At 46.4% G+C, this 26819-nt stretch overlaps 1 protein-coding gene across 1 annotated transcript in view; it reads right to left on the bottom strand.

Moving 5' to 3' along the window:
* The window catches only part of LOC147116515 (uncharacterized), a 139600-nt gene that overhangs the window by 54146 nt on the left and 58635 nt on the right, over window positions 1–26819 (bottom strand). Inside the window, exon 2 of the mRNA XM_085992050.1 lies at window positions 14355–14503. Within this exon, the coding sequence (XP_085848176.1) occupies window positions 14355–14503 (149 nt within the window). The remainder of the gene's footprint in view (window positions 1–14354; window positions 14504–26819) is intronic.

Here is a 26819-nt window from a genome sequence, read left to right as displayed (position 1 = left end):
TCCCGATACAGTCGAGTCCGTCATGGAGTCGATAAAATCTTTCCTCAGGGCCAATCAGGGAAAGGTAGCAGCCATCAGTGGTGCTGCAGCCCCCTCGTCCACCTCTGCCTCCCCACAATGACTGGCCGATATGCTGGCCAAGGAGGGTGCACGTGCAGACACTTTCTGGGACCCATATGTGTCCGGGCCAGTGGCAGCGATTACAGGCAGGGATGGGATACAGGGAAAATATAAATCTGACCATACAAGTTCAAGTTCACAGGTTGTAAAACCAGGCACTGTGGCTTGTTTCAAGGGAAAAGTTGTCTGGCGCACCAATTGGAACACATCCCCGCCCCAGTGGGACCTAAGTTTTGGCCAAAGTTTAAATTTGAACCAGTTATTTGGCTCAGAAACAGAGAAACAGCAGCCTGAGAGTTGAAATCTGCAGGCTGCTGCGAGTCCATTCACAGAAAATCACCTGGGGGGCTCCAGGGAGGAGCAGCCCTTTGAAAAGACTGCCCGCGCATGCGCAGTCGCTGGTCTGGTGACAGGAATTCCACAGTCTTTTGAATGACCTGTTCTCGCAGGCGCAGTTCCCCAGCCCATGCCCCAGCCCTTTGAAGAGATTGTTCATGCAGGCGCAGTTGCCTGCGGGACAACGGCGGCTCTTCTTTGGTTTTCCCGTGCAGGCGCAGTCACGCACCTGAGGGGAGAGGTTTTGCAACACCGGGTTTGAGCAGGCGCAGTCGTGGACTTGGAACCCCCAGCGACTCCTTTTCTCTATGAGGCCGCGCGCGCAGGCACAGTCGGCCGTTTAAAGATCCCTGCTTCCCAGTCTATACACGCAGGCGCAGTAGCCTGCTTGGAAGACCCAACGGTTCTTCCTACCCTTTTCAGCAAAATCGAACGCGCAGGTGCGGTTGCCTGTGATAATATAACAGTTCCCCAGCCCTTTGAAGAGATTGTTTGCGCAGGCGCAGTTGCCTGCGGAACCACAGCGGCTCCTCTTCAGTTTTCCTGCGCAGGCGCAGTGGCCTGTTTGAATACAGAGGTTTCACAGCCTCTGCCGTGGGACTCCGGGGAGGAGGTTCACGCAGGCGCAGTCGCAGTCGCCTGTTTAAAGGGACAAGCTTCCCAGCCCGCTTCTAGAGTGGTTCCCCTTATGGTGTGGGACCCTGGGGAGGCAGGGATAGCAATTCCTCTTGCAGGGGACATAGGGAAGGAGCTGGTAACAGGTTTTGGGCCTGGAGAGGAAGATTTTCAGCCACCAGCAGCGGGTGGTGAGGGAATACCTGCCCCCAGTACAGGAGTGGGTAGGGAAAAGGAGACAAACCCAGAGTACCGGCAGGCTGCCAGGTATCTTAAACAGTGTGGGCTGTTTGCATCAGGGGGAGAAGGTTCCCAGCCAGCTAGGGCTGTGACCCAGGCTCAGGGTCCGTCAGCCAAAGTTTCCCCCACAGATACGCCCCTCAGAAGGTCCGCAAGCCCAAGATAAGATGGTCACCCACTTTACAGTGGAGTAGGGTGGGCTCCCGAACCAGGGAGAAGCCAAAGGGCAGAGGTCCCCAATCAGCAGCCATAAGCTGCGAGGGACGAGAAGCTGGAATCAGTCCAGCTTCGCTGCAGGCAGCAGTAATCTGCGACAGTGACTCCAGAGATTAGCCTGGCCGCCCGGAGATGGGCGGCATTTGTATTATAGCTTTGTGTTAAGTAACCAATGTTTATAGCTTGCTTTTAAGGTGTTTGAATTTTAAGTTTTGATATAACTAGTAGTTTTAAGTTTAAGTTTAAAGTTTAAGTGTATAAGTGTGCCAAATGCTTGTATTTTGGTCCAAGGTCGAGGGACCCAACCATGTCTCCACCTAAGGCAGCAGGTCAGTGAGACACCTGGCTACATGTCCTTTTAAGTTCTTTTGCAGGAGAGTGGACAAAGGAGCAGCCCTGTTCACCCAGCCCGAGCTGGGCATCGAATGAAGATATACAGTATGTTGGAGATCACCTCGCCACTGGACAAATCCAGGAGGAGACCCCACAGCGACCTTCGGGAGAAACCGGACAGGGTCCAGAGGAACCTGCCTACTCATCCTATGTGGAAGAGATGGCCCCAGCTGGGTGGGGCACGGCCCCCAACCCAGCACTATCCTGACTGAATTCCACTTGCGGGAGACCTCACTATTGAGGAGTCATGGTAGGGAAGCACGGGCGCCTTGTCAGATAGGGACGCGTTCCCCGGGAGTGGGTGGTGATGGCCTGGGAAAGATTATAAAGGGGAGGGGGAGACCCAAGAGTCACGTGGGTGCGTTCGGGGAAGGGAGGAACTCACCCGGGGCCCACGGGCAATGTTAGAGTGTAAGTGTGGCTGGGGAGGATGAGTGGGTGGCCGGATCTGGGATCCAAGTTTGAGTGTGGGGCCAGTGAGAGCCGCCACAGAGGCACCCATCATTTTCTGCAGCCAGTCGAGGGAAGACGGGAGGGGGAGGAACTGGGAGTCGCGATCCCATACTTCCCGGTCTCGGTCTGTGAAACATGAGGGGTACCCCGCCTCCACAAAGGCTCGGGGCGGGCGGATCAGACTGTTCTGTAAAATCCATTCTGTATGTTTTATAAGTTTAAGACCATTAAAAGGGCGGGGGGGGGGGGGGCGGGCAGTGGAAGGAACATTTACTGCCCGGGTGGGAGGAGCAATACCCACTCAAATTTCGCGACCCATCATTGGCACGTGATGGTCGGGTTTTATTTCAGCATTTTGTTTGAAATGTTTAATGAAGATATTTTGTATTTTGTTTTACAGTTCCAAGCTGTGCAGAGGCGTAGGGCCCTCTCCGTGCTTGGGATCATTTTGATTACTTTGTATAACCAAGATTGCAACATTTTGTAATATGTTATAATGTAACAAGTGGTGCAGGGGTATGAGACCCCTTATTGTAACATTTTGTAGTTGATGTATCTGTGGATGCCTACCATACCACAGTTTTTTCTCGGATTTGAGGGGAATAGACGGGTCGGGGAATCAGTGATAGGTAGCTTTAGGTAAATACAGGGGATGGTTGTTTGTCGGGGGTTGGAAAATTGTGCTCCTTCTTCAAGTGGATACTACAAGCAAGTTGGAAGTATCCAAAGGGTGGAATGTAGGGGTTCGCAAAATCCCCTCAGTCCCCGAAGATCGGGAAATATTAATCCACATCGTGGACGAAGACTTTGCGTGATTTAAATTGCTTCTGGGTTGGACAATGTTTTAAAACATGCCCAGAACCGCAAAAGGCTGCATTGAGCTAGGCAGCACTTGGGCAACACCGGAATCAAAGAACTTTGTAAAAGAAATTTCGCACACTTTAAGACAGTACATTTTATTAAAAATTGCACCCTTGAGTTTGGTAAATTGCAAAGGGCTTTACAAATGGCCGTCAGAAAAGCATGGCCAAGGACAAAGGGGCTTGGAAGCAGCCCGTGTATGTTTGTGAAAAGGGGGAGGATCAAAGCTGGCAGTCAAATTCTGTCAATCAAAAAGGGAGTTTCCCTTCCCTCCAGAGACAATCGATGTTTGTTTACAGAAACTGCTGAATGTTGACACAGAGGATTATCCACTTAGGCTGCGGTTTCGACTGGCCACAATGAATGGGTTTCTGTTTACATAGTAATACAGCCCCATTCAAAACCCATCAGGGTGAATGGAGATGGTTCGAAGGCTCAACACAGACATTTGAAAAAGACACTCAAACTGAGGAAGGAACAGTTTAAGAATGAATGGGTTTGAATCACCCATTACTCGACAATGGGGCAGTTGTATCCCTTTTGTTAGCCCAGAAAACTCCGGCTGTGGGCGGGAACATTTCGGCCCCAGAATGAAGACACATTCAAACCACTCCAAGCTTTATTCGAAACCCATCCCAGACAATAGGGCAGTTGGGTCCCTTTTGTTTTAGCCAGATCAACTTGGATTTGGGCAGGAACATCTCGGCCCCAAAATTGGGGTATATAAAGATAGCTTCTGAGAAGCATCTCTCTCTCTGGCTTGCCTCCGTGTGCCTCTCTCTACAGCATGGAAGTCTGTCTGAAGAAGTAAAAACACCAGCAGTTTACTTTTAAAACACTGGGGTGTTTTCTTTACTTCAGGACAGTGAAAATCTTGTAGGACACGGAGCTAGCATTGCAAGTGGTGAGCATATATTTTTCTGGCCTTCCACAAGGCAACTTAGGATAGGCTTAGGGGTGGGGGCAAAGTGGGAATTTTGTTAAGAATTATTATTTTAGTCGTTTTCCTCATTATGCCCGTCTTTTCTCCCCTATCTAAGCAATTTTACCATGATTACATTGATCGTGTGGTGTAGTTTATTTAGTTAATAAAGTTTAACTTTCTTACATCCAGATCATTTGTCTGTTTTTAATATATCATTAATTATAAGTTCCTCCAGTCAGAACTGGAAGGGTGGGTTTAGCGATTCGAAACCGCTGATTGGTATTGGTCTCAGTCTGTGAAACAAAAGGCTGCCTGACCAGGTAAATTACCGTAAACCAGGTAAAGGAAGGTAAATTACCGTAAACCAGGTAAAAGATACCCCCCTACAGACCTTGAAGTGCTGTTGGCTGGGAGTGTCAAATCAAGTCTTCTTCTTCTTCTCCTTCTACTCCTCCTCCTCCTCCTCCTCCTCCTCGCCCCTGCCAAGAATGGCCTGCACCATCTCCTCCAAGGGGGCGAGGTGAGGCTAGGAATGGAAGATGTGCCTCGTGATTGGTACCGATTGTTGGTAGTTGAGTGACTCTGGGCACTGGAGACAGCTGGTGGGGGCAACACTGGTGACAGTGACGACCTCAGTGATGTGGTCCCAGATCATTCTTTTTGGAGGGCCTCCTGGCCCCTGTGGGTAGAGGACATCTCTTGCAGTGTTGACTCCCTGCACAAAGCTGGAGTGCTGCGTGCGAGACCCTATCTGCTCTTCCTTTGCTTTCTGAGCCATTCGTTTTAGTGCTGAAGCACTTTTCCCATTTTTTGAGGTTCGGAAGGGAATTCAGCTTTAAGTGCTGAAGATTCCCATTTGGGACTTCTTTTTAATGTTAATTTTTTTAAGGGCATTAAGGGCTGAAAACTGCATTTTTTCGCTTCATTTTAATTTTTACTAGTTCAGAAGGCATTGCCCTTTTAATGCATTGCCCTTTTAATTTCTCACAATTCCTGCTGAATTCCATAGCCTCACTTCCAGAGGCTGTTAGAAGCTGGAACGCCACTTCAGGACGAGAACTTCGACTCCTATGCCTGCACGAACACCACCAGGAGGACGTTACACGGTAAGTTAGCGCTGCCCTAAAAATCTTTAACCCCCAGCGCAAATTTTTCCTTGGTAGCGCTTCGTAAATTTTCAGCGGCCATTGACCATAGTTGCCGGTGACACCTGCAACTCTTGTGGCGGCCACAAACTTTCCCCCCATCAGGTTAACAGACTGAAATTTCCAGGAGAGACCTTTTGCCCCCCTTTTTCTTTAAAAATATACATGTCTATTGTCTTTGCTCCAATCCTTTTGTCCAACTCCCAGTTCTAATGATTTCCCTAAAGACCCTCATCAAAATCTAACAATTCCATCAGCCATTTCCTTAAATACTCTTGAGTGTAGGCCATCTGGCTTCAGATTAACAGACAGGAGTAAATGGATGTGGTAAAGATCTTTCAATGTATCCATCACTCCCTGATCAGAAATTATTATTGTTTTTCAAATTTACTCCTACTTAAAAAAAAATCTACTTCAGGCAAAGAGTCAGCGACTTCTGTGAAAAACCAATACAAAGAAACTGTTTGGGATATCTATTTCCCGGGTGCCTGATACCACTTCTCTGTTAGTGCCTTTTAAAGGCCCACAACGTCCTTTGCTTCTTGTTTTCTCTGTCTGTACTTACAGAGCCCTTTATATTGTTTTATTATAATCATTGTAATCCTATTTTCATTATTTATTTCTGTATGTCTAACCAGTTTTATAACAGCCTTACACTCCTGTCTGTCTATCACTGAACCTAATGAGGTATATGTGAAGAACACTGGGGGAAAAATTTGTGTTCATCGGCAACGTTGCCGGTGTTACTGCAGTTAACGGCCACGGGAAATGGCCGCAATGCTAACCGAGTGAAATTGGTCTGGGGGGGCATGGAGACAGGTGGCGCAGTGCTCACCTTCCATGCAATGCAGTCCTAGTGGTGTTGCTGGAGGGATCCGGAATGAAGTTCCTGTTCAGATCCGGCGTTGCAGCTTCCCACAGCCTCTGTGAGCGAAGCTGTGGTGTTCACGGGGAATTGTGGGCAATGAAGAGGTCTGAGAATTAAAGGGGCCATGCACACTGAAGCCATATAAAATACAATGCAGTGATTCAATCCATTTTTCAGCCCTTTCTGTCTTTTAAGAAATATTCGGGGGTGAAATTCGGTGACGCCCCGTTTGGGGGTGGTAACCAAATTATCACCGGAGATTTAGTGCCTGGCGCAGAGATACCGCCCCGGCCGCTAAATTTGGCTTACCGCCCCGGCGAGGAAGCGGAGCGCTATCTCAGGTGCTCCACTTCCTCTCAGGGCGGTGTCGGGGGCACAAAGCACGGTAGCGCCAGAGTGCTATGCAGCTGCTCCGTGTAGCACTGACGTGTTTCAGTGCCCCACCCCTCCATTAAATGGGAGGGCCGCTGCGAGCTCTGTCGGGCCGCCGATGGCCCACACTAGCCCACCAGGGCGTCATTGTGCCATGGCTGCAGCCCGGCACAGAGACGCGGTGCTGGGCTGCGTGATGGCGGCCATGCACCATGCCAAGGGCCTCCACGGAGGGCCGACCTGGAGGTTGGACAAAAAAAATAAAATGGCGGCGCGGGTCACGGCTGCAACTCCCTTTAATTAGCCCCCCGCGAGCGGAGGTCGGCCCGGCTCGTGACCCGTGAGGCTGGTGCTGACACCGCCTGCGGCAGCCTCGCAGGGCGTAGCTGAATTTCTGCCGTGAGGCGGTAAGGGGTCGTGGTGCGGCGCTAAGAGGTTGTGGCGCGGCGCTAAGAGGTCGTGCCGCACGGCAATGACGTCATTGCTGGCGGCGCAGCGTCCCATGGTGCTATCGGTTGGGGTGCAGCACTATCAGCTAGTGCCTCAGTAGCACCCCGCCGTATTTCTCGGAGACGCTAATGGCAGGCACAAAGGAGCCGAGTTTCGCGGCCTCAATATTTAATAGAAGTTCCAAATGTGAATATCCAGCTGTTAAAGTTGAATTACCTTCCTAACCTCAACAAATGGGAAAACTGCCTCAGCACTAACACAAATGGCTCAGCAAGCTAGGGCAGGGGCACTGAGGGTCTCACATGCAGCACTCCAGCTTTGCGCAGGGGGTCAGCACCGCAAGAGTGGACCCCTACCCACAGGGGCCAGCCAGCCCGCCAGAAAGAATGATGTGGGATCACATCACCAAGGCCGTCACTGCCAGCAGTGTCACTCCCACCACCTGGCTCCAGTGGCCAAAGAAGCTTCATGAACTCAGACCAATGGTCAAGGTCAGTGAATGCATCTTCAAAAGCCGTCTCCTACCAACTGCAGCACTGGCCTCACACATTGCTCAATGCACAAACCCCAATCACTCACCTACCAACAATCTGCACCAATGACCAGGCACATCTCCCATTCCTAGCCTCACCTCACCCCCTTGGAGGAGACGGTGCAGGCCATTCTTGGCAGGGGCATGGCTGAGCCCTTGGCCAGTGGTGGGGCTATTTTTTAAATATTCGTTCATGGGATGTGGGTGTCGCTGGCAAGGTCAGCATTTATTGCCCATCCCTAGTTGCTCTTGAGAAGGTGGTGGTGAGCCACCGCCTTGAACTGCTGCAGTCTGTGTGGTGAAGGTACTCCCACAGTGCTGTTAGGGAGGGAGTTCCAGGATTTTGACCCAGTGACGATGAAGGAATGGCGATATACTTCCAAGTCAGGATGGTGTGTGACTTGGAGGGGAATTTGGAGGTAATGGTGTTCCCATGCGCCTGCTGCCCTTGTCCTCATAGGTGGAAGATGTCACGGGTTTGGGAGGTGCTCCTAAAGAAGCCTTGGCGAATTGCTGCAGTGCATCTTATACACTGCAGCTACAGTACGCCGGTGGTGGAGGGAGTGAATGTTTAAGGTGGTGGATGGGGTGCCAATCAAGTGGACTGCTTTGTCCTGGATGGTGTTGAGCTTTTTGAGTGTTGTTGGCGCTGTACTCATCCAGGCAAGTGTAAGATGCGGGTATCCTCATAAGTTATTCTCCTTCTGGCATGCACCTCTTACTTTCCTGCCCTTCCATCAGCACAACTCCACCCTTGTGCCTTCCTCATTTCACACACCCAAGAAATGCAGCCTGCCCAGCCAGTGGGTCAACAAGGAGAGGCATCGTGCTCAGCCAGTGGGACCGCAAGCGGATGGTTCCATCCAGGATATCCCGGCCACGAAGGGGCTGTCTGGGATGCATCCTTCCATCTGATTCCTCCTCTTCGGCTTCCTCCTCTTCTGCGTCTTTCTCTTCCCTCTGCAAGCGGATGCTGTAAATGTGAAATGACAGCATAAAATGCTGGAAATACTCAGTTGGTCAGGCAGCATGTCGACCTGAGATATGAACTCTGTTTTTCTTTCCATGGATGTTGCGTGACCTGCTGAGTATTCGTAGCATGTTCTGTCTTCTCAAAGGCCTTCATTTACCATCCGAGCCCTTGCAAGCATCCAGCAGCACTCCCTACACACTTAAAAAACTTTTCACATCTATTGCAGCAAGACACCACTTCAATAAAATCAAAAAACCCCAGTCCAAACCCTTAAATTCAAACTTACCTGAATAATGTGTGTGTCCCTTTAAGAGCTGCAGACATCGCCACTGTCAGTCTGCTTGCACACCAGGTTAACCTGGCATGCTTAACGCGCTGGGGTCGAATTTCGTGTTAGTGACGTTAAGTTGGCGTTGCACGCCTATTGACGTCACCACGCCGCCATTTTTTTTCCTGGGGCACTACTAGTTACCGGCAGTGCAAAGGGGAAAAGAAATATGGCGGCCACCGCAGGACCTGCCAGCAGCTGGTGAAAGAGTGGCGGCCACCATTTTATCGCCATTTCATGGCGCTACGGAGTGGCGGTAAGTACATGAATTTCTAGCCCTCTATAATTTGCCCTTATTCCTTGCACTACTTTCCTTGTTGCCTACTTGGGTAACCTCCCAATAGATATTGTGTATCTTACTCAGTGATATAAATTGACTTTGTGTTCCCTGCATTGTGCATTTACAAGTATACCACTTCTCCTCCAAGCTTTGCCCCTCTAATAATCTATTCCAGCTCCAACAGCTGCTTCCTTATTCCTCCAAAGTCCACCTTCCTAAAATTAAAACTTGCAGTTATACCATCCTTATCCATGGTGATTCTGACACTAAACTTAATTATGTTATGATAACAGTTTCCAAAATAGTTCCCAACCTTTAGTTGTTCAATCATCTCTGGTTTATTACACAAAACCCGATCCAGAATCACCTCCCCCATCATGTGCTCCTTAGCCATCTGAGTAAGAAAGCAGTGCATGACGATGGGCAGGAAGTCAACCTCTTTACTCCTGCTCACACTAATAATCCTCCCTATTAAATCCCAGTAGATTAAAATTTCCCAATCGTAGTTGTGCCCAAACTTACCTCGCTAATCTGTTTCTATAATTCAGAACCCATGGCCTCACTCTGACTCTGTGATCTGAAATAGATCCCAACAACTAGCTTCTTTTGCCTGTTATTCCTTATCACAATCCCTTAAGCCTCTACTTTTTCCTTACTGAATCCAGGATTCATTATTTCCATTAGCTTCATATCTTTTTTTAAGTAAAAAGCAAGACATCATCCTGGCCTAAGCTCTCCTTCCTTACATGTCAATCAATATCCTTTGCGATGTACCTCTCATGTGGAAGAGATAAGTCATTAAATGTTGTGTGAGGTTTAAGGACTTTGCTTGCAGGCAAGTGGATGTTGTTAGCCCATGCAGTTAAACTGCTTGTACACGTGCAGGGCTTGATCTGTTGTGCAAGGTGGTGTAGGTTAAGCTGTTCAGCTTTTTGTGTGCTGAGAAGTCAGATACAGGAAACTTTGTTATATCTGGCACCGACGGGACCGAGCTGTTGCCGATCTATCAAAACTGCTGGACATACCAGCGTTAATGTTGAAGCATACGGAGATTTGCAGCTCCATATCTGGCAACAAACACTGTTGCTTAGCAACAGCTTCTAAACAGTTGGCCGTACCTTGGAAGCGTCTCTGAAGCTGTTGCTAAGCTACAGAGAGACTTTGCAGAGCCTGACTGTTGAAAAAAAAGCCACGAGAAGAAAAAAAACCTAATAAAACGGCTCCTGATTTCTGCCGGTAGATCGAGGTTTCCGGACATACAACCTGCGGATAAACCAAAGTCTCCTGTACCATTTTAGGCAGGACAGCTATGTTTGAAGCCAAAGTTAAGGATGGAATGGGTGCCTCAGGCACCATTAGCGTAGAGCTTTGGAGATTCTCGGACTCACATTCTCAGCACTGAAACAGTCTGGGTGCATGCAGGGAATGAACCCTGCAACTAGATTCTGGTCACAGTCAGAGGGAAAGTGAAGACATGGCAAGGTGAGTGTAGTTATGGAAACTTTTGCCAATTATTGAAAAGTTAAATAAAACCTCTCTGCCGGGCCTCATTTAAGTCCCACCAGCCGACATCCCACCTGTTCCGGCTGGGAAGAGGCTGCCCACCGGAGGGTCCACTGTCGGGCCGCCCCATGGTGGGTCTTGCAATCGGGAAGAGGGGGTGGGGAGTCCGTGGCAGGTGAGCCTAAGTCGATGGACAGTAAAATTGGGGTGGGGGAGTGGGCCTAGAATGGATGTTCGACCTGAACCAACCCCATTCACGCTGGGCGGATCAGGGTAAAATCAAGACTAGTGACACAGGTTGTTAAGTATCACGCTGTGCAAAGTACTTGCAACAGTACAGTACTAAATATTTCCTGTGGCAGCACTATAAATATATATTTGTTAATAGCAATAAAGACATTTTCTCGAATGAACTGCTTTGAAAGAAACTGAGATCATCAAAAAATTATTGACAGTAGTGAAGAATTAAACAATGAAAAGGTGCATAACGAACCCCTAGGGGTGAGAAGGAGCAGGAGAGAGGTGGACCCTGCGGGAAGGTACACTACTCCCTCGAGACACCATGCTTCCCTCCCGTGCCTGGAAATGTCTTTCGCCCACGCTGCCTGTGCAGAGACTGACTGAGTGGCTGGCATCAGGGAGTTGGGAAGTGGCAGGGAGGGGTGTCCTGATGCTGGACTGAAGGGACATGGGGCAGAGGTGTCCCTTGAATCCTAGCAGCTGCCTCCTATGATGGGGCTGCTGCTGCCTGTGTCTGTGGGGGGAGCTCTGGAGCAGCCTGGTCTCACCTGTGCCAGAGAGCTCGGGGGAAGAAGGCCAGGGCCCTGGGAAGTGCTGCGGTCCCTACCGTTAGCAGCATTTCCCTCTGGGACCACGAACGTGGTCTGGGGCCATCCATGCATGCACTCGTTGATGGTGCTGGGAGCTTATTACAGTGAGAATGGCCAGATTTGGCATTACCCATTGCATGAAGGGTAATAATCAATGACTTAAATCACCTGTTGCCCGTATCAGTTGATGCTGTTGGACATGTTCTACTTTGGAGCCTGCAGCTTAAAAAAACTTTCAAGAGAGATTACTAAATTTGCAAAAGAGCTTTTGTAGGTTTTTTTTTGCTTGTCAACTGAACAGAGCTAACTGCCTTTGACAACCTGACCGATTGTGGGGTCACCGGAAAATTGTTTCATCCCCACAATGTAAAAGTTACAGCTATAGGATTCTTAATCGACATTCCCTTGTTGCCAATTTTTTTGGAGGAGGACGAAAAAGAGGAAGGAAAGAAGGATCAGGCAGCATTTGAAGAGGATGCGTCCTACAAAATGTTACAGCCCCAAAGAATTTGCAAGCTATGCACATCTTATGAAGATCTTAGTGAGGAGCACTACATTTCACCAAGGAGGCTGTGCCACCTTCTGCATGAAGACCTGCAGCCAAGATCACCTGCCTGGACAGTCTCTTCGAATCCTGCCCAGAAATATCTGAGGAAGTAAGCTTCTATAAGGACTCAGTTGTGAAGCGGGTAATGGGTCATGTACGTTCTATGCCTGCCTTATTTGACTCTACGGGGAGCTCTGTGCTGCAAGGTATTGCTAAATTCTGAATGAGTCTGTGTCCAAAATTTCAAGGCACCTGAACCACAAGGATAAGGTGATCGAGGAGGTCTTCTCCAGCCTGATGCCGGAAATGCATCAAGTTCCAGCCAAAGTGTTACCTCAGTGGAGGTGACCATCAGTACATTGTTTGTATCACAAATGGATGCTCACACTGCCACTATGAAAAGGTGACTACTACATGAAGCTGTGAGGACTGTCTTCAACTCATCAGGAGCAACACTGCAGACCACCCTTCAGCAGGAATTGTAGCAGCTCACACTGATGCATCATTCCGTCCCTTAATATCGCCCATCTTACACCATCGCCCAAAGTCAAAATTACGTCCAAAAACATTAAGGGGGTTATTTTGGTGATAGAGTGAAAACAGGCACTAAATGGGTGCTGTGCTAATAAGACAGGCCTGTTTGAAAGTCTGGATTTAGCACGCAACTTTGGTTTTAATTGCTGATTACCATAATTTGAACTTGCCTGGATGCGCTAAATCAGACACCTGCAGATTAAGCACTCGAGTGGGTATGTGGGCTCCACGCACCCACTTCCACTGAAGGTGTGGAGTGGGCTGGCTGACACACAGCAGCAGGTTTCAGGATGGCTCAGAGACCAAGTGAGAGGGCGCACAGGTTCTGGGATGCGGCACTGGCAGCCTTAACAAAGTGTCCCAGAAAGTCTCCCAATGTGTTTCAAAAGTCCTCTTCAAACCTCCAGCAGCAAGTGAACAGTAAAAGGTGATATACCTTTAACTAGCACTCAAAATTCTTAGCAATGACTTGTTTACTTCTGTTCAGCTGGTCCCTTTTAGGAGAGGTCATTAAATGAAGTGTTAGCCACCAAAATGGCGTGCAGCCTCTTTGACAATTAAATTGCCTGCAAGAGCTCATTAATCAGCCCCTTAACGATCCTCTGGGCAGCCATTACAAGCACTGGCTTCAACACCTTTATTAAGATGGCGCCTTCTGCTAAACGAGGGCTAAACCGGCGTTGTAGCCTAAGACCCCATCTTGGCACCTCTTAACTTCTTTAGCACCTGAAGTATTCAGCCAAAATCGCCCCCTCAACCTACCAACACTAATGCTTTTTTTCTTGGTTTTCGACCCATTTGAGCACCAATCTTTATGGGTGCTAGCAGCAGAAAATGTATCTGATTAACTCCATTCAAAGCCAAGCAATGAACTACAAGCTGTATCATGATGAAAAGAATTCTTACAATCATTCTGCTGAAGGTAGTTTGTAAGTAATTGATCCCATTTTCTGGGAATAAATAAATTCCTCAGTATGTGCAAAAAGAATTTTATGCATTTTGCAAAACTTTGAAAGAGTGAGCAAAAAGCTTTTTTTTAGGTTTTGCATGTTTAATTTATTTCACAGTTCTAGAATAATGACTACATAAACAGGACACGGATTTTAACAGGAAATACAGTTACACATGCCATAGACATATTTCAACCTGTATTATACGGGCTGTGTATGTAGGAAGGGCGTACCATTTCTATGACTGCTGTACTATTAGGAGCTGGATAAATCCAAATCAGCTCCTCCACTGAGCAACACTGCTTATCCTGCCTTCATCTGCTGTGTAGCATTTTGACCAATTCATACATACGTTTACAGCAGCCATTCAGAGACAAAGATGTAATTGAATTGTCACGTTTCAACTTCAATCTGCATCAGGTTTTAACACAGAAATCCACAATAAAACATTAGAAGCTCATACCAGTGAAACACAAAAGCAGATGATTAGAAATTTCAGAATGCCACTGAACAGATCAGAGCAAATGATCTCTGTGAACTGCTGAAATTCAGATGAGCCATGTACTTATTGTCCTTAAGCAGCTTCTCTAAAACATAGAGAGGATACAAATCAGAGATTTTATTCTGGAAGGTTTACTGATGTGGGTCATTGTCTGTGAAAATTCATCCATATGTACTTACATTCACGCATAACTGACTTAGATTCCTAGCTCCATTTCATAAACATCCATCTCAATGTCATGCACGATGATTTTGATATTGTCACACTCCTGGAATGTAACTTTGATTTTTTTTCTACTTCATAAACTATTAAAGTTGCTTCATGCTCTACAGAAGCATTTCAAAATATTGTTTTCCAATTCCTACTATAATATATACTCACATTTATGCTGCTTTCTTCATTGGAGTTTTGCTGAAAGAGTGGCTCCTCATCAGTTGATATATCACTGCCATCATAGGGTGAATTATGGTGCATATTTCTCCAAATTAAGGTGCTCACCTTGTTCTTATGAATAAAATTCCCATCAGAAATTCATAAGGAAGCATGAGGCTTTATGGATGCACAATCAATTTCCAAATCCTTCTGGAATTTTCATAAGCAGTTGTTAACAGTAGTGAAAACAGTATGCTTTATGGCTCGTGTCCGTTTCAGGAACTTTAAGCCATAGTTACCATTCATTGTATCCGTGGCAGTAAACGCAAGATATGAATGTGCTGTAATTCTGGTACTCTCGTCATACACCATGGTGTGGAGTTTCTCTTTTACAATCACATTGAATGAAAGCTCCAGAGTTGCTGACTCATGCAAGCTGTTGAAAGCTTTTAGCTGCCTCTTACACTTCTTTTGTGTTCTTTGCTTTACCCTGGATGTTATTAGTTGTCATTTACATATTTATCAGACATGATGATGAATACCACATCAACTATTAATTTAAAGGCACAGTGTCTTCAGGAAAAAATATTTGTCAAATCTATCCCCATTCCTTTATAAACACAGAACATAACAATATGTAAATGCATTCAAATATATTATCACGTTGACTTGTGTATCATTTTCACAATGCTAACGGTGACCCATACTTTTGTCTCATCTTCCTTCCCAAGCAATTTAAAGTTTGGTAAATAGCTTTTTCGTGAAAGTGTTATCCTTTTGAATGTTTATAAATATAATTATAAATATATTAAACTTGAGGGCCTAGAAATTCACTTGCGTTTGCACCCAATTAGGGGCGAAAGAGTGGGTTGCGCCGGAAGTTGCGTCGCGCCCGAAATTAGGTGGGCCCTAACATCGGCGTTAGCCGGTAGCGCTGCGCCGGCACCGATGACGTCATCGGTGTGCGCAGTGCCCCGGTACCGCCCGAAACCACGCCGATCCCCATCTTCAGTAGCGGCTGCCTCATCCGTGGCGGCCGCTAACAACATCGGGAGACCGGGTCCTTACAGCAGCCTTAGCGGGGCGCATTAAGGTGGAGGTGCGGCCGGCCACTTTTTCGGCGGCTGCCTGCCCGCACCTCCTTCCCCGGCCTCCTCCACCCCCCCCCGCGGCATTGCCGGCTGGTTTCCGTGGAGCCCGGCACTTCTCCGTTGTGCCGGGCTCTTTTGCCGGCACTTGCAATCGGGGCTCCGGCCGTTGCAGGCACCTCCCCCTTAAGAGAAGGGGGAGGCCTGCAGTACAGCAGCCTGCCGCACCGCATCGGGTGGCGCAGCGGGACCGGCAGCGCTGAAATTCACTTTCAGCGCCCCAAGCGGGGTGGCCAAACCCTGGAACAGCGCCCGGTTCCGCTTTGGGGCGCTGAAAGTGAATATGGGGCGGGCACAACTGGCTCCGCGGCGGGCGCAAAATTTACGGCGCAAACGAGCTGGCGGGGCTATACCCAATTTCTAGGTCGAGTTGTGGGAAACCTGATTTATTCCATCAGCAGTGAAGATCTCATAACTCATGAGTGAGCTATAAAGGTCTTATTGGAGGCTTTCCCAGTGGCTCAACCAGTTTATCAAGCAAGGAACTGAGCCCGACAGACCAAGAAATTGCCAGGTTTCATCATTGGTCTGTGCTAAATTAACTGATCTCATCCAGGGAGTGGAAGAAGCCCTGCAATTAGGGACTGTGCTTTAGGGAGTCGAAAGTTGATGAGGGTTTCTGCTCCTGATCACTATCCAGTGACAAATGTTCCCTATAATTTTTGTTGGCTGCACGGGCCCTCAGGAAACTGAGTGGAGAGGAGAGCGAGGAAGAGGGAGAGAGAGGGGAGAAAACTGAGAGGAGAGAGGGAGAGGAGAAAACTGAGAGGAGAGAGAGAGAGAGAAAACACAGGACAGAGAGAGAGAGAGGAAGGAGACAACTGAGAGGAGAGAGAGAGAAAACAGAGGACAGAGAGAGAGAGAGAGGGAGGAGAAAACTGAGAGGAGAGAGAGAGAAAACAGAGGACAGAGAGAGAGAGAGAGAGAGGGAGGAGACAACTGAGAGGCGAGAGAGAGAAAACAGAGGACAGAGATGGATTTGGACCCATCCTCTTTCAGAGCATTCACAGTCAAACCACAAACAACACTATCAGACCACAGTCAAATTACTGTGTATCTTAAAAGGACAGAAACAATCAACACAGAAACACAACCCAGTAAGCTGTACAACACCAAAAAATCCTACAGATGGGCCAAAAACAGCATGGAAAAATACCAGAAAGCAATAAGCAATCAATCAACTCAAGCTCTCTTGGACACCTTTCTGGAAAACATATACACTCACAATAAAGAAGGCGTAAACCGGGCGGTGAATAACCTAAATAATATTTTTGATAATTTGGCAACAATGTCAAACTTGAAAGTTCGCAAGAATAAACCCAAAACAAAAAACTATGAAAAATGGTTTGACCCAGATTGCCATAACATGAGGAAAAAACTCAGAAAAATATCAAACCAAAAACACAGACAGCCAGAAAATGAGGAATTACGCCTTACTTATTGTCAGACACTAACACAATACAGAAACACACTCAGAACCAAAAAAGAGCAGTATATTAAGAATACACTCAGCTCCATTGAGGAATCCATTGATTCCAATTGTTTCTGGGACAACTGGAATACATTACACAAAAAACAACACGACAAATTGGCCACTCAAAACGGAGACACATGGGAAAACCACTTTGAAAAATTATACCAGAAAAACACACTAAGCCCAGAGCAATACCAAATATGCAAAAAACTGGAAAAGCTCGAATTGGCCATAAAAGATAACCAAAACCCGCTAGACTCCATAATAACAGAAAAAGAGCTATTTGAAAAACTCAAGGACCTGCGACCAGGAAAAGCTTGCGGTGCAGACGGCATCCTAAGCGAGATGATTAAACACATGGACGATAAAATGAAATTGGCTATACTAAAACTCTTCAACTTGGTTCTGAGTGTCGGTTACTTCCCTGATATCTGGAACAAAGGACTCATAACGCCCATATACAAAAGTGGGGACAAAGTTGACCCAAATAACTATCGAGGCATCTGTGTAAACAGTAACCTGGGGAAGGTATTCCATAGTATCATAAACAAAAGACTTATAAACTTCCTTGAGGAGCACAATATCTTGAGTAAAAGCCAAATTGGATTCCTACCAAACTATAGAACATCAGATCATATCTTCACCCTACAGACCCTAATTGACAAACATGTTCATCAAAACAAAAGCAAAATTTTTGCCTGCTTTATAGATTTCCAGAAGGCTTTCAATTCCATCTGGCATGATGGTCTATTCTTGAAACTTATTGAAAGTGGTGTAGGGGGAAAAACATATGACGTAATTAAATCAATGTATACAAACAATAAATGTGCAGTTAAAATTGGAGACAAACAAACAAAATACTTCCCACAGGGGCGTGGTGTGATGCAGGGCTCGCCCATCTCACCGACACTCTTTAATATTTACATAAATGAATTGGCAAAACTACTTGAACAATCTACAGCACCCGGCCTCACCCTATATGAATCCAAGGTTAAATTCCTCCTCTATGCAGATGACCTGGTTCTACTGTCACCAACTAAGGAGGGTCTACAGCAGAACCTGGATCTGCTAGAGTCGTTCTGTCAGACCTGGGCCCTGACAATAAACCCCTAAAAAACCAAAGTCCTTGTGTTCCAGCAAAGATCCAGACATCAGGGACCCAAAATAAATTTCACACTAGGAACAACTAAAATTGAACAAACCACTAACTACACATACTTGGGCTTAAAAATCAGTTCTATGGGAAATTTTCATCTGGCTGTGAATGAACTGAAAGAGAAAGCAAGAAGGGCTTTCTATGCCATTAAAAAATCAATCCAAATAGAAATCCCAATTAGCATTTGGCTCAAAATTTTTAAATCAGTAATTGAACCAATTGCACTCTATGGCAGTGAGGTGTGGGGACCGCTAACACAACAAGAATTTGCAAAATGGGACAAACACCCAATTGAGATCCTACATGCAGAATTCTGTAAAAGTATCCTCTGGACTCAAAGGAAAACCGTAAACAATGCATGCAGGGCAGAACTAGGCCAATATCCATTAATAATTACTATCCAAAAAAGAGCCACCAAATTTTGGAAACACCTAAAAATGAGCAACCCCCACTGCTATCATTATGAAGCCCTGAAATGCCAAGAGAGGACCATAAAGAAGAATACCCTCAGTCAACTAGTCCTGGGACTCAGTGAAGTTACTACTAACACTACTAACAATAACCAGCCCCAGGACAGTGACATCGTAACACAGAGAATTCGACCCAACACAATCGTCACTAAGCAAAAGGAAAAATATCTGTCATATTGGGCAGAAACAACAAAAACCCAAAACAAACTCAATTGCTACTTGGCCCTAAACAGACAATACAACATGGCTGATTACCTGACCATGGTAAAGGATAGCAAACTGAGAAAAACCATGACAATGTACAGACTTAGTGAACATAACCTGGCCATCGAAAAAGGCAGACACAGGCAGACCCGGCTACCAAGAGAGGACAGGATATGCTCTCACTGCAGTCAGGGAGTGGTGGAGACAGAGATGCACTTCCTCACAGCTTGTAGAAAATATCAGGGCATAAGGGAGAATTTCTACCCAAAATTCACAAAAATATGCCCTGAATTCAGAAATTTGAATGACGACCAAAAACTCCCATACCTACTAGGGGAACAGAGAAATTGTGTAACCTTAGCGGCACACTATGTTACAGCTTGCCATAAACAGAGGGACAACCATTAAATCTAAGAAAAGAGTATATACAAATTATATGAATGTATATTTATACACTCAGGGATATATCTGTTTATACACTGTATGGATAGACCTGTGTTTATGTGTTCAACCATAAATGTTTTTCGATGCTTTGGCAACATAAGATGTACCTTGTCATGCCAATAAAGCGATTTGAATTGAATTGAATTGAATTGAGAGAGAGAGAGGGAGGAGAAAACAGAGGAGAGAGAGAGAAAACAGAGGACAGCGAGAGAGAGAGAGAGGGAGGAGAAAACTGAGAGATGAGAGAGAGAAAACAGAGGACAGAGAGAGAGAGAGAGAGAGAGAGGGAGGAGAAAACAGAGAAGAGAGAGAGAAAACAGAGGACAGAGAGAGAGAGAGAGAGAGGGAGGAGAAAACAGAAGAGAGAGAGAGAAAACAGAGGACAGAGAGAGAGAGAGAGAGGGAGGAGAAAACTGAGAGGAGTGTAGGGTTCTCAAAATTCCCACATTCCCCAGAGTTATTAATAAAGGGACCCTGAAGGACGAAGTTATAAGGGAACCCTAAACAAAATGGCTTCTGGACCTCATGGCAGAAGCCTGCAAGATTGAAAAGCAGGGCCCTGCAAAAACGGCAGGTCAGATGACATGCCTTGGGTCTGTGAGGGACTTGTTATTTCTGAAGCCAGATATTAGATAATGCAGAATACGCATTCTTCATTTTGAAACCAATCAACTCAGGAAAGACTTAATTTTCAACCCATCAAACCTTTTGCATAAATAATCGGTTCGAAGTAGCCACCAAGCCAGGAAAACGCCGATTAAACATAATGAATAACAAACACCGAGACATTAAGGAACATTTAACAACGAGACAACCGCCCCAAAAAGCAGTTAAGGTGAACGACTATAATCACTTTAATGAGCCCGACAAAATTAGACAAAGAACTAACCCTGTTTTGGCGCGCAGATAACGAACCTCCGAAATAGTATAATTGTAGGCCCGCCGGTAACCGAAAGGACAGGACTAAGAAGGGAGAGGACTCAAAACACAGGACACACGGGGCAGCAAGCGGGCAGGCGAGACGAGGAGAACGGCAAGGCCGATAAGCAGGGAAGGGCAGCATAGAGAAGCATTGGGGGCGAGCAGGCACACACCCATGTCCAGTTATAAGCTAACGAACGAAGCAGGGGTAGAAAAAGAAGCAGACGACCACGAGCACCGCGGTAACAAAGGGCCGGGTAAACCATACCTTCGGATCATTGCCACTGCACAGGTAATGATCTAGGCCACCGCAACCAAGCCAACACCGAAGACCGCCAACCGAACCCCAACCGCAACAAAAAAACTTCGACGACCAGACCACCACCAGAAGAACAAAACCCGAAGTTTCCATTCTGCAATCTAAAGTACCCAACAAAGACTTTACTCCCTATCTCTAACGGAGGAAAATAGGGTACTTTACTCAGACGACCCCACCGCCGCGCCCTGGGACCACGTGATGACGGCAGGCCCCAAAGGACACCAAGAGCAAACCCTAAAACCGCAACCGGCTTAATCGACAGGATCCAACCTGTCCAGAAACCCTTATTGGTGAGCATAATCGCTGGCCCCTCACAGCACAATTAGTTAGATATTGGGGGTGGGACAAGGGTAAGGGGAATAATACTGTGATTTTTCCCTCGATGTGCTGTGTGTTCCCCATTCCTAATTAAGTGTACCCTTGTAAGCCTGTAACTATTCCAGTAATTTTCAGTGCTGTAACTTTTATTGTGCCTTTTAATAAAAATATTGTTTTCTTGCACCAAACCAGTTGTCTACTCCAATTCTGTATCGCCATCTGTACCTAAGTCCGGTGTCTAGATGCCAGGGGTGTGGGAGCGATTCGAACCGCTCGGGAACCCAGTCAGAGGTGAGCTGACTGCGCACACGCCATCCCCTACAGGAGAGAGAGAGAGAAAACTGAGTACAGAGAGAGAGAGAGAGAGGGAGGAGAAAACTGACAGGTCCATTTAAATTTTCGCGCATGCGTGGTTATTTCCTTTGTAAACATAGAAACATAGAAGATAGGAGCAGGAGTAGGCCATTCGGCCCCTCGAGCCTGCTCCGCCATTCAATGCGATCATGGCTGATCATCCAAATTCAGTACCCTGTCCCTGCTTTCTCCCCATATCCCTTGATCCCTTTAGCCTTAAGAAATATATCCAACTCCTTCTTGAATATATTTAATGAATTGGCCTCTACTGCCTTCTGTGGTAGAGAATTCCACAGGTTCACCACTCTCTGGGTGAAGAAATTCCTCCTCATCTCTGTCCTAAATGGCTTACCCCTTATCCTTAGACTGTGACCCCTGGTTCTGGACTCCCCGACCATCGGGAACATCCTTCCTGCATCTAGTCTGTCTAGTCCTGTTAGAATTTTATAAGTTTCAATGAGATCCCCTCTCCTTCTTCTAAACTCCAGTGAGTACAAGCCCAATCGACCCAATCTCTCCTCATACGTCATTCCTGCCATCCCAGGTATCAGCCTGGTGAATCTTCGCTGCACTCCCTCCATGGCAAGAACATCCTTCCTCAGATAAGGTGACCAAAACTGCACACAATACTCAAGATGTGGTCTCACCAAGGCCCTGTACAACTGCAGCAAGACATCCTACTTCCTGTACTCAAACCCTCTCGCTACGAAGGCCAACATACCATTTGCCTTCTTAACCGCCTGCTGCACCTGCATGCTTACCTTCAGCGACTGGTGCACAAGGACACCCAGGTCTCGTTGCTCTTCCCCTTCTCCCAATCTATTGCCATTCAGATAATAATCTGCCTTCTTGTTTTTGACACCAAAGTGGATAATGTAGAAACGGGGGGGGGGGGTGGGGGGGGTTATTGGGGTTATTGTCCCTGGCCAGTCAGAAGTATCTGAGCTGCTCCAGAACCTCGTGCGGTTTCGAATTGCTCCCCTTTTCTGGTTCTGACCGCTGGACTTATTTCAGTAGCGATGAAGACAAAACGAGACTCGTGGTTGGGTGCAAAGAAGACCAGTATTTATTGAAAATAAGAATAAATTGAAAATAATGATGAATACAGCACACTTTTGCTTAATACAGCACACCTTTGCTTAATACAGCACACCTTTGCTTAATACAGCACACTTTTGCTTAATACAGCACACTTTTACTTAATACAGCACACTTTTACTTAATACAGCGTACTTTTACTTAATACAGCACACTTTTGCTAAATGGGAGGAGAAACGGACACATCAAGTGAAAATTGACTAAATTTACAATTTAACAAAATCCCCCATTAATTCTCACCCCTAATACCTATCTAGGTTGCCTTGTAAAGGGCCAGAAAGTTTTATGCTCACCAGTAAACACCTGCTCCATGCCCCTGCAGTCTGTCTTGGATTCTTCACCGCCCCGAAGTAGAGATACCCCAGTAATTCAAAAGTAACTGTTGGTGTTCCACTTCTTTGGGCGGGCTGTTGAGCTGTTCCTCTGTAGGCAGGGCATGGAGGCGAGGTGGCAGAGCGAGAGAGAATGGCTTCCTGAGGGGCTATCTTTATACCCCATTGGGAGCCGTAATCTTCGCGCCCAAATCTGGATGTATCTGGGCTATACAAAAGGGACCGAACTGTCCCCATTGACTGTAATGGGTTTGAACGTATTTCTCATTCATTTAAACTGGTTTGTGCTCAGTTTAAAAATGACCCACTGATTTATCAAATGTTCAGTCAATAGCACTCAAGTGCTTTGTAAACAATCCATTGTCCTGCGGTCACCGCCCAACCGCAACTGATTGACAGCTTTAAGTACTTAAGCCTTTGAGTCAACATTGTAGCGAGTTCTGTAAACAAACATCCTCTGTCCTGTGGGTGAAACTTCCTAAACTGCAGTTGATTGACAGTTTCAAGTACTTCAACATTCGCGCAGGCTGGTGTTTTTTTCAAATCCTTTGTCAGCCCATGATTGAAGATATACAAGCAGGCTGTCTTTGTCTTCTGCCACGAGGCCTGACAGCTATTTTGATACCTTGGGTTTTTAAGGTATATTCCACCCAGGTTTTCTTTAATCAAAAATAATCTTCGGGGGTTGTAGGAATCCTCCGAAATTTTTGCGAACCTTACAATAACCTCGCATTTATCCACGTTATATTGCATCTGCCATGCTTCTGCCCAATCACCCAACCTATCCAAATCATACTGGAGTTTCTCGGCATCCTCCTCACAGCACACACGCCCACCCAGCTTTGTGTCATCTGCCAACTTGGAGATATTACATCTAGTTCCCTCGTCCAGATCATTAATATATATTGTGAATAGCTGGGGTCCAAAGACCGATCCCTGCGGTACCCCACTAGTCACTGCCTGCCACTCGGAAAAAGAGCCGTATATTCCAACACTTTGCTTTCTGTCTGCCAACCAGTTCTCTATCCAAGTCAATACCTTGCCCCCCATCCCATGTGCCTTAACTTTACATGCTAATCTCTTATGCGGGACCTTATTGAAAGCCTTCTGAAAGTCCAAATACACCATATCCACTGGTTCTCCCTTATCTATTTTACCAGTTACATCCTCAAAAAATTCCGGTAGATTAGTCAAGCACGATTTACCTTTTGTAAATCCATGTTGACTTTGTCCGATCCGGTCACTGTTTTCCAAGTGCTCTGCTATTAAATCTTTTATAATGGACTGTAGCATTTTCCGCACTACCGATGTCAAGCTTACCGGTCTGTAATTCCCCGTTTTCTCTCTACCACCTTTTTTGAACAGTGGGGTAACATTAGCTACCCGCCAATCCATGGGAACTGTTCCAGAGTCTAGGATGTAGCTTATCAGGCCCTGGGGATTTATCGGCCGTCAATTTCGCTAACACCATTTCCCTACAAATATTGATTTCTATCAGTTCCTCCCTTTCATTAGACCCTATGTTCCCCAACATCTCTGGGCGATTATTTGTGCCCTCCTTTGTGAAGACAGAACCAAAGTATGTATTTAATTGCTCTGCCATTTCTTTGTTCCCCATTATAAATTCCCCTGATTCTGACTGCAAGGGACCTACGCTTGACTTCACCAATCTTTTTCTCTTCACATATCTATAAAAGCTTTTGTAGTCAGTTTTTATGTTCCCTGCAAGCTTACTCTCATACTCTATTTTCCCCCTCTTAATTAATCCCGTTGTCCTCCTTTGTTGAATCCTAAACTGCTCCCAATCCTCAGGTTTACTGCTTTTTCTGGCCAATTTATATGTCCTCTCCTTGGATCTTATGCTGTCTCTAATTTCCCTTGTTAGCCACGGTTGAGTCACCTTTTTTGTTTTATTTTTATGCCAAACTGGGATGAACAAATTCTGTAGTTCATCCATGCCATCTTTGAATGTTTGCCATTGCCTATCCACCGTCAACCCTTTGAGTGACTTTCCCCAATCAAAGCCGGTGAGTAGCCTGTGCGGGACCTCTAGACCATTGCGTGGCTGCACAAATTAACAGGAACGTTTCCCTGTTGGAAATATCAATAATCTTATCAATATTATGTAATTGCATTAATTTTTAACGTAGGCACCTGGATGGTAGCATGGCAGAGTGGATTCTACAATGGGCAGGTGATCGGCTCCGCCAGGTTAACTCCCTAAAATCGGGGATGTGCAAGAGGCCAGAATTGGAGGAGTGCACTTATCTCGGAGGGTTGTGGGGCTGGAGGAGGTTACAGAGATAGGGAGGGGCGAGGCCATGGGGGGATTTGAAACAAGGATGAGAATTTTAAAATTGAGGCGTTGCTTAACCAGGAGCGAATTTAGGTCAGCGAGCACAGGGATGAATGGGAGTTGGTGCGAGTTAGGATACGAGCAGCAGACTTTTGGATGAGCTTAAGTTTATTGAGTGTTAAAGATGGGAGGCTGGCCAGGAGTGCTTTGAAATAGTCAAGTCTAGAGGTAATGAAGGCATGGATGAGGATATCAGCAGCAGATGAGCTGAGGCAGGGGTGGAGTCGGGCGATATTACAGAGGTGGAAGTAGGCGGTCTTGTTATGGCGCGAATATGTGGTTGGAAGTTCATATCTGCATTAAATACGACACCACGGTTTCGAACAGTCTGGTTCAGCCTCAGATGGTTGCCAGGGAGAGAGATGGGGCTCGATTTTCATTGGGCCGTGGAGTCGGGTTTGGAGGCGTGCGGGGGGTTAAATTCCTGAAATTGGGGGTCCCGACCTCATCCCGCCCCAACCCGCCTCCATGCCAATTTCAAAGGAGGCAGGTACCCACCCCGCACTGGGAACTGCCTCTCCGAGGCGGGAAGGGGATTAGTGCTAATTAACTGCCTGTTAACAGGTAGTTAACAGGCAGTTTTTAGCCTAATCCCTATTTTTAATGTTGAAGTGTGGGATTCCCGACGGCTCCAAACCACGCCAAGTTAGAGGAGGAGGACCATCGGGATGAAGGGCTTGGAGGGGGCGAGATGTCCGGTGTTCAGGTGAGTGATGGGTACATGAGTGCAAAGGTAAGTGTGTTTGGTGTGTGTAAAGTGTTTAAATAAGTTTTACATACCTTTACTTACCTTTACAGCCTTCCTTCCTTCAGGTCTCGGGAGTCCCTCATCTCACCAGCACAGAAAGCAGAATGGCTGCGAGCTGTCAAAAATTGCAGCACTCAGCTTTCTGTTCCAGGGAGATCTCTAAATCATCCTGAGAGGAAGGAATTAACTTAGAGTACAGATTGTCAGTGTTTGACAGCTTCAAACAGCTGTGAAACGCTGATATTTCATCTGTCAAAAGGTCTTGACAGATGAAATATCAATCTGTGATGTCACCTGTTGCCGGGTGGCCCTTAATTGGCCTGCTGAGCCTGCTGGGTTGGCTAGAACTCGATGGAGGCAGGACTACAACCCCGAAAGTTGTAGTCCCGCCTCCTACCCGACTCCTCAATGAAAATCCAGCCCATGGAGTCAGTGGCTAGGAAACAGAGTTTGTGGCGGGGTCTGAAGACAATGGCTAGTAACCCATTTTAACCAGAGCAGAATTTTTGTTAAGACTGAATAAAATTCATCCTGGATAGAGAGCATATTATGTAGATTCTCTAGGACGATAAATTATAGTTATGAGTAGAGACTTGAGATACTATTTCCACTGGAGCAGAGAAGCTTAAGAAGAGATTACATAGGCCTGGATTTTCCGTTCCCTGTAAGCCTTGTAAAAGGCCCCACAAGTTCTGGGTTTCTGCACACGTTGCGCATGCGCGAAAACCCGGAACTTGCGATCTGCCAAGGTTCGCCTCGACAGATCTACCACACCGACCCAAAAATCACTTTAGCTGGTGCAGAGTTGGGCTATTTGCCCAACTCCTGCCCAGCAAATGCCCACAGAACCCTTATGCCTGGTAAAATCAGCACCTGCTTTCACCAGCGTAAGTGTTAATATAAATGTTAAATTAAAAAATTTTAAGTAAAAAAAAATCATACACAAACATTTAAAATTAGTTTATGTAAACTTTGGCCCGGATTAAAATGTTTAAAACTATTTTTCAAAAAGTGTAATTTTTATTGTAAATGGTTGGTAAAAGGGACCTTTAATTAAATTTGAAAATGGGAGCATTTATTTTTATTCCAGTTGCGTAAATGATTTAATTATTTGAGGATGCCTCATATGCTT

This window comes from Somniosus microcephalus, chromosome 6 (assembly GCF_052327205.1).
Source record: "Somniosus microcephalus isolate GS21.2 chromosome 6, FLI_Smic_1.0, whole genome shotgun sequence".
Lineage (NCBI taxonomy): Eukaryota > Metazoa > Chordata > Chondrichthyes > Squaliformes > Somniosidae > Somniosus > Somniosus microcephalus.
This window is presented reverse-complemented; position numbering and strand designations above follow the sequence as displayed.